Here is a 7,502-nt window from a genome sequence, read left to right on the forward strand (position 1 = left end):
CAGCTTACTAACATCCACACACAATGTTACCATGTTGATGTTAACCAGGTGCTTCACCATCTTAATTAAGCGTGTTAGCATGCCAGCATTTGCTAATTAGCGCTAAACTCAAAGCAGAGCTGAGGCTGATGGGAATGTCATTAGCTTTAGAGGTATTTGGTCATAAACCAAAGTGTTGGACAAACTGAAATCTGACCTGATGATGGCACTAGACGAAGAAAAAAAAAAATCAAAGTTATTACAATTCATCATTTGTGTACTGTCCCAAATGTCATGGCAATCCTCCAGTAGTTGTTGAGATTGAGACCAAAGTGGTGGACATGTTTAAAAATGTGTTGACAAGCTTAGAAATAAAATGAAAGATTTTTTAAGCTTTTAAATGGGTGCTGTCTTTGACAGTGGGAGTAATTCCTAAATACAAAGCAGAGAGTGAGCCAAAACCCTTGAAATCATGCTGGAACTTTCCTTTAAAACAGTATGGGTGAGAACAGGTGAGGGGCACCTGTCCTAACTCACTAATCTACAGTGTATAGAGCTTGTCTTCAGTATTAGAAATTCTGTTTGCATCAGAGCTAATTCAGCCACCAGTGTAGAAACTATCGCTGTGAAGATGTCGGAAGCAGTGATTTGTATTCCATCCTCATTCACTTTTAGGTGGTAAAAAAAAATCCTTTCCAGAAGCAGTATGCCGCTGAACATGCAGATATGCTGATTTAGTGTCCTAGTTATTGAGCTGGTCTGAGAGCTATGGCTAAAGACGGCACATGTATACGATATAAACAACCGAGGTAATGCGGTAACACTCCTTAATATTCCGAGCTCTTGCCGTTCTTGCGCCGGCTGAGCAAACCTAAATAACTTGTGGTAAGGGTTACATTTATACTGAGATGCTGACAGCGCAGCCTTCAGCACCAGCGGGGCTCCACGACCCGACCCTGTGTCCGTAAAACGTCTTTTTTTTTCTCCACAACAACGTTTCAGGCCTTCCCTGCCTTCATGTATGTGGGGATGGTGCCTCGCTGAGTCAGACCCTCAAAGCGTTTGTATGTGTAGTTGAGGAACACCCAGTCCTTCGACTTGAAGTCTGGCTCCGTTGCACTGGCTGTTAATAAACACACAACAAAAAGGAGGTGTATTTTAATTGCCACTAGAGGGCGGTACAGACCACACAATGAAAATGAGAAGCTTTAAAGCCATGATAATATTAAGACAGTAAGTTCCCTTTTGTCTGAATCCAACCAGACTAATGTTCCTAAAAAGGGATTTTATTCTACAGTGGGCGACTTAGAAAACTTTAATGTCCTCAGAGAGGCAATTTGGGGTACGGCACAAAAACATAACACAACACAAGAAAAGAAACATCGATAAACAGAAGGAACAATAACCTAAGATCTTCTAGCCATCATGATAAAATGATAAAGGAATGTGTCTTCCTAGAAAGTGCCTGTCAATAAGACAAACCTGGCTGAAGGATGTCTGATTCAGGGAAGTCGTCAAAGTTTGAGGTGTCGTCGATACTCTTGATTTCAATGGAGATGGCTGCTGGCCGCTCCCTGAGGAGGAATGAAGAACACAGAAAAAAATAAGTATGGCATCTTCAACATGGGCGTCTTTCCATTAAAGCTAAAGAATGGCATATTCCTGAAAGTGCTTTGTGCATAAGAATACCTTTCATGCCAGAACAGCCCTTTTCAGACAACATCTATGTCTTAAAGTAATGTCTCTTTATCATTCAGACAAGACGCATCTGTGACATAAATGTTTAAATGTAAACATATCTTACCGTTGACATTAATCTGACGGCACTTGGGTCGCTTTGACGTGTTTATGGAAATGTTACAGATCTGACTTTGTCATCGTGACTTTTATGTAAAAGTGAGAGAAACCGTCGACCCTTTGCTAAGATACACCCTGAAAATGCAGCTGGCCAATCACAGTGCAGTATAGGCCTCGCTCTAACTGCGGTCCGACACTTTCATGGCTGCGCTTCATTGACTCGTATGCAAAATACATCGTTTTCTAGCCTTTTTTTTAGCCGTATTTTTCCAAGATATGATCAAACGCTGTTCCTGGGGCCCTTGTAATAATTACAGTCACTACCCAGAGAGGTTGAAAGAAGTATGATTTATTCACTTTCCAAAACCTAAAACAAATCTAGAAAATTGTAGGCTGTGGATTGTTCCTAATGTATTGTTAGTTAGCTAACGCTCATTAAAAAGCAAAAAGAGACCCGCAGAGCTGTACAGGAACACTGTTGATCCTCAATATCGCTGTCCTCTTTCTCAATAGTGAGGTAATGTGGTGGCTCACTTTTACACTGTGATCGTTAGGCTTTAGCTTCTGTCTTTATTTTTTTCATGTCACTTTGACAGCCTGAACAAAACCTTCAAAAGCACAATGCTACTGCAAAACTGTCTGCTTCTTTCTGAGATCGCTTTTTCCAAAAATTAGACAATATTTCTCTGGTGAGTGCAGTGATAGACAGTGGCAGCACTGTGATAAAAGTCTGACAGGTCCGCCAGTTTGTCGGACTTAGCAACGGTAACGAAGGAGGGCGTGGCTTAGCGAAGGGTATGAAATGTGCTGCATGTCTGAAACGGGCTTGGTTTTCATGTACCTGATGTGCTCCCAGTCCACCGACTCAAAAAACTGATGACTCTTGATCTCCTCCACACTCACAGCTCCAATCCTGTTCTCAGCATCAGTGCAATACCTGAAAACACACAAACAGCAGGCCACTTATTTAACTGTCCAATAAACCTTTGTATACACATTATTTGGACAATTATTCTCTTTCCACTCCCACGTTTGGCGTGCGTCCTTCATGAGAGTTTGTAAAAGAGAAAACTGAAATAAAAAGGCATCTTAACACACCTTAATATTAAGTCTTTGGCCCTCTCAGAGATGGGAACTTCAGGTGGGAAGACGAGGGTTTCCTTCCAATTCATCACCTTTCTGTATGTCTCCTGCGGCGTCTCGGAGCAGAAGGGTGGATAACCTGAACACAGGCAATGACTTGTGATAGCAGCAGTTTCATTCATATTTCAATCTGCCATGCAACATAGATTTAATCAAAACAATATCAGGTGTCCTACTTGTTCTATTCTTGTGTACTGTGTCTCCATTTTCTTACATGCAGACAAATGCATGCTTACCGATGAGCATTTCATACATGATGACGCCCAGAGACCACCAATCGCACAGCTTGTTGTATCCCGTCTGCATGAAGACCTCTGGAGCGATGTAGTCTGGCGTTCCAACAGTAGAATAAGCCTGAGAGTCACACAGAGAGATTTAAGGTGAAGGCTCCAGGTAGGAATATATTAACAAATAATCAATTCAATTAGTAAATGTAAACTAGAATCCCATCTCTTTATTACTTATACTTTTTATTTTCTATCATTATTATTACTGCTGATTATTCTTATTATATAATTATATTGTTTTATTTATTTGTTAACATTTTACTATAATATATTATATTTCAGATTTTTTTTGTTGCTTGTATTATCTATTATTATGCATTTTTGGTTGTTTTGATGTGAATAGTCTCTAAAATCCATATATTAAATCCTATGCATCACATGTAAAGGACTTTAAATTGCATCTGCTTTGTCTGAAAGGTGCCATGTAAAATACATTTTGATTGACTGAGTAAAACATGTTCCATTCATGCTGATAATTGACATAAAGTTCCAGAGCCAGGATGTAGCGACTGCTGTGTCAATTTTTGCAGAAGCCAGGAAGTTACTTTGGATTTTTCTTTTCTTCTTCTGCATGCCGCAGAATGGATTATTCTCCGTTTCTTACTAATGGGCTTTTATAAACTTACAAGCTGTCTCCGGTTCTTCTTCCAGGTTTCCGCTTTCCTCTTGGAGTTCATATTTTGAAAGGCTACGAGATGTAGGAAAGCAAAGAGGAAAAGCGAGTGATTACTTAAATAGTTACAGTATATGTTGCTGACCAAAGAAGCGTTTCTGAAAATTTCTGTTGGTGGAAGTTACCACTTATATATATTGCGCCTTAATTTAAATCTGTAAAGTTTGGATCCTTTTCTCTTAAATATTAGATTTTGAACTCACAGAAGTCACTTGGCGGGTTGTGCGTCAGGTTCCTATAAAATTCTGTGCGATGAGCCTTCTTCAGACCCGTACACAAGCCAAAATCTGACAGTTTCACATGTCCCTGTGAGCAAATACACATTTGATAGTTATATGCAGAAAGCCACCAATGCACACCACACACACACCACACACACACACTCTTTCTTTACTGGCAGGAAGCTTCAGGGTGTCTGTCCGTGAGTCTCACCCTGGAGTCCAGCAGCAGGTTGTCTGGTTTGATGTCTCTGTGGATGAAGCCCAGCTGGTGGATGGAGTCGATGGCCAGAACTGTCTCTGCGATGTAGAACTGTGTGGCCTCTTCAGACAGAGTGTCTTTCTTCATCAGCAGGGTCATCATGTCGCCTGGCAGCAAGAGCAGACGTCAGAACTTTTTAAAATGTTAATACACCACATTTTTGTACAAAAACATCTCTGTACAACACTGATTTCTGTCACAGCGTAGTGATCCATCCTGTATCCAGTTCTATAGGTCAGCTGTTTTAAACATTCATGAAAAAACAAAACACTGGAAGTTTTAAAAAGCTATCCACATGGAAGAGTGAACATACTAACAACAGACGACCTCAAACACTAGGGTCAAACAAAGGTGGTGCTTAGTCTAGGACTTTTATCAGTCTTAAGTTATTAGTGCAAACCTCCAGGCAGGAACTCCATGATGAGGTAGAGGTTCCTCTTGTCCTGGAAGCTGTAGAACATTGACCACCCAGCGCCGTCCGCCTCCACCAGAATATCCCTCTCTGCCCGGATATGAGCAACCTGCAGGGAGACAGTAGACAACCTCACGTACAATACAAGAGCATGAATACAGCAGCAGCATCTTTAACAGTATGTCATAATATCCTTAAGACCTGTGGCGCTGACAGATATTTTACCTGTTCCTTCTCCAGCATGTCTGCTTTTCTTAAAATCTTCATGGCATAAATGTGCCCTGTGTCCTTTTTCTGCACCAAACGGACCTGAAAGAGACAACATCACAGTTCATTCAATTCATTCAAGAATGTCAATAAAAATGAAGACAGCCAATGTGTGGATGTACAGCACTGTTCACACAAACAACACACCAATGGTAAGGTACAAAAAATGGGTTGCAACATTTCAGTGAAAACATACAAGAACTTCAACTTCAACTTTTTCCACATCTTTCTTTTAGGTTACCTCGCCAAAAGCACCTCGTCCAATAACTTTAAGGGACTCGAAGTCATCCAAGCCAAGTCGTGTCCTCTTCAGTCGCAAAAACTCAGTCTCCTTACGGGCATGCTGCGAGCGGCGCATTACTTTCTGCAAAACACAGACAGCCAGACAGACAGTGAGTCATCCAGGTTAAAATAAAACTAGAAGAGTGCACTCAGTAGAGTGCAGATCTCTGCCAGGCTTAGTGAATAAAAACCAATGTCTTTCTTGCTTTTTGATTGTCATTTCACATCACTTGGTCTCTACTGACCACTTATATTGTGCAGAGACGGCGTGTCATTTTACGTGCGGATGTCAAAGAGAAAACAAAAAGTCAGGTGACTTAGAAGACAAAGGGATGAGGTCAGGGTGGATGGATAGGTAACTAACGTCCTTACCTACAGGCCTCTTAAGAGGAAGGAGGAGTCAGCAGCCAATGGTGGTATAAAACAGAACAGTCAATGAAATAGGTGTTTTTAAAATTGTAAAATTGTGAATCACTGCAACCATGAGAGGTCCTTGAGCATACGGCCATAAATGTGCACAAAACATGTTAGGCCGATGAGTCCAGTAGTATGCGAGATTAGTTGCGAGAAAACAAAAAGTACTGTACCTCCTCATCTGGCAAACCCTCTTCATCCATGGCCTTCTCCAGCTTCTTCTGCCTACGAATTAAGGAAAGAAAAACATAGTGAAAATATTGAGCTTAGAAAAAAAAAAAGGTCAGGAAACGTACAAGGACGGAACGTGTCTGATCTTGAAATTGGATCCCCTGACAGTTTATGCAGGGATGTCAGTGTCAACAGTGACTCGGCTGGGTTTTTTTTTTTTTTTTTTTACAAGAGGCACTAAACCCTGTTACCTGGAATAAAGACCAGCTCTAATGTGGTAATGTGAGAAAACAAGAGGTGGATTATGAGATGCCCTTCGATGTGCTCACACCTGAGACGAAACACCCCTTTTTCCAGCAGCGGATGGAGTGAAACTTGATGCTTGATACGTCAACAGGTACTGTGGGCTATAAAACTGTTTGGGTAGTTTTACCTCATCTCACGCTCCTCATGCTGGGTGAGCAGAGTGCTGTAGAAGTTTTCCAGTGTCAGCTTGGCCACAGTCACCCTCTCTCGGGTGTGGTTGCTCATGGGAAGGGCAGCTGCAGTCCCTCCCGTCATGGCCATACTATCCTGTAAGATTATAGGAAAAGACAACTTCAGGTTGTGCACGTCTGTCACTGCTTCTACTGGTGCGGTACGGCTGTTTACCAACTAGTCGTGAGAGTAGTGATAAACATTGCAGTGCCGCTTTCTAATGTGATCGCTCATTCATCCTGTAATTGTCACTTTGGTAACAGTGGCAAACGTTCACAGACTTAAATGCGTGTGTGTGTGGGGTCACGCAATGCCCTCCATGAAGGCTCTCCAACATACCAGGCCTAGTGTGCGTCAAGACCCAAAAACGCTGGATCCTACACTTCCCATGATGCCACTTGATCGTAGGACTGGACGATTAATTGAAAAATTAAAACTCAGAAATTCAGAGCCTCTAACTGACATAATTTTGCCATTTCAGTTATTCCATTTTATTAATCCTGTTAATATTTTCCCCACTGTGTGCATTCATGTACTTCCTCTTAAAGACATACTACCTATGTGGTCATGTGACTCCACCCCATGAAAATCATTAGTTGCGCAATGATATTGTTGATCGTGTGAAACAGTTTTCCGCCTTTTGCTTGCTGTCAACATCAAGTTATCAATTAACATTTAGATAATCAATTTTGACATTTGTGAATTGAAAACTATCTCACCTTTAACAGTTGAGCATAGTTACAGTACAAACCTTGTCAGTGAACAACAAACAAAATAAAATCCTTCATAATGGTAATAATCAGGTAAATGGTTAAATAATGGTGATTTTGATATTAGGTCATATTGTCCCGCCCTACTTGATTGCGTATTTAATTAGACCCTCCATTTCTGGCAAATAAACCATGTCTGATCATCAGGGTTATTTTGTCCTCCAGAACACTGCAAACTATAAACAATTGTTTGTTAGAGGCTGAGTCGTAGTCTGTATACAGCCGGACCAATAAACGTTGTGCCGCTGTTATCTAATATATGAGCTAATTGCAGATGAATCGATATCGTGTTTATAGCAACCGATAAATCACAATTAAAAAGAGATGGAAGACGGATCCTTTGATCATGT

General features: G+C 41.1%; 1 protein-coding gene across 1 annotated transcript; it reads right to left on the reverse strand.

The window, feature by feature from the left end:
• Positions 1-253: 253 nt before the first annotated feature.
• LOC119890914 (serine/threonine-protein kinase 38-like) lies at positions 254-6,505 on the reverse strand. Its single transcript, XM_038702328.1, has 13 exons — positions 6,339-6,505; positions 5,908-5,959; positions 5,280-5,402; positions 4,997-5,080; positions 4,760-4,880; positions 4,312-4,466; positions 4,083-4,185; positions 3,833-3,894; positions 3,156-3,273; positions 2,875-2,998; positions 2,618-2,713; positions 1,462-1,553; positions 254-1,102 (listed from the first exon to the last, which is right to left on the reverse strand). Exons 1-13 carry the CDS (start codon positions 6,470-6,472, stop codon positions 978-980), a joined length of 1,389 nt encoding a protein of 462 aa, XP_038558256.1. The 5' UTR covers positions 6,473-6,505; the 3' UTR covers positions 254-977.
• Between the last annotated feature and the right edge of the window lie 997 nt (positions 6,506-7,502).

Source organism: Micropterus salmoides, unplaced genomic scaffold (genome assembly GCF_014851395.1).
Source record: "Micropterus salmoides isolate LMB-PRFRI ecotype aquatic unplaced genomic scaffold, ASM1485139v1 Ms_hic_scaffold_620, whole genome shotgun sequence".
Classification (NCBI taxonomy): domain Eukaryota; kingdom Metazoa; phylum Chordata; class Actinopteri; order Centrarchiformes; family Centrarchidae; genus Micropterus; species Micropterus salmoides.

Bases quoted from the DNA above. Each gene is read 5' to 3' on its own strand.
- LOC119890914 (XM_038702328.1), bottom strand. From the start codon at position 6,472: ATGGCCATGACGGGAGGGACTGCAGCTGCCCTTCCCATGAGCAACCAC. The intron at 5,081-5,279 runs GTAACCTAAAAG...TGTCTCTTTCAG, and splicing joins GACGAGGTGCTTTTGGCGAG to GTCCGTTTGGTGCAGAAAAA. The intron at 1,554-2,617 runs GTACATGAAAAC...ATTCCTCCTCAG, and splicing joins GTGGACTGGGAGCACATCAG to GGAGCGGCCAGCAGCCATCT.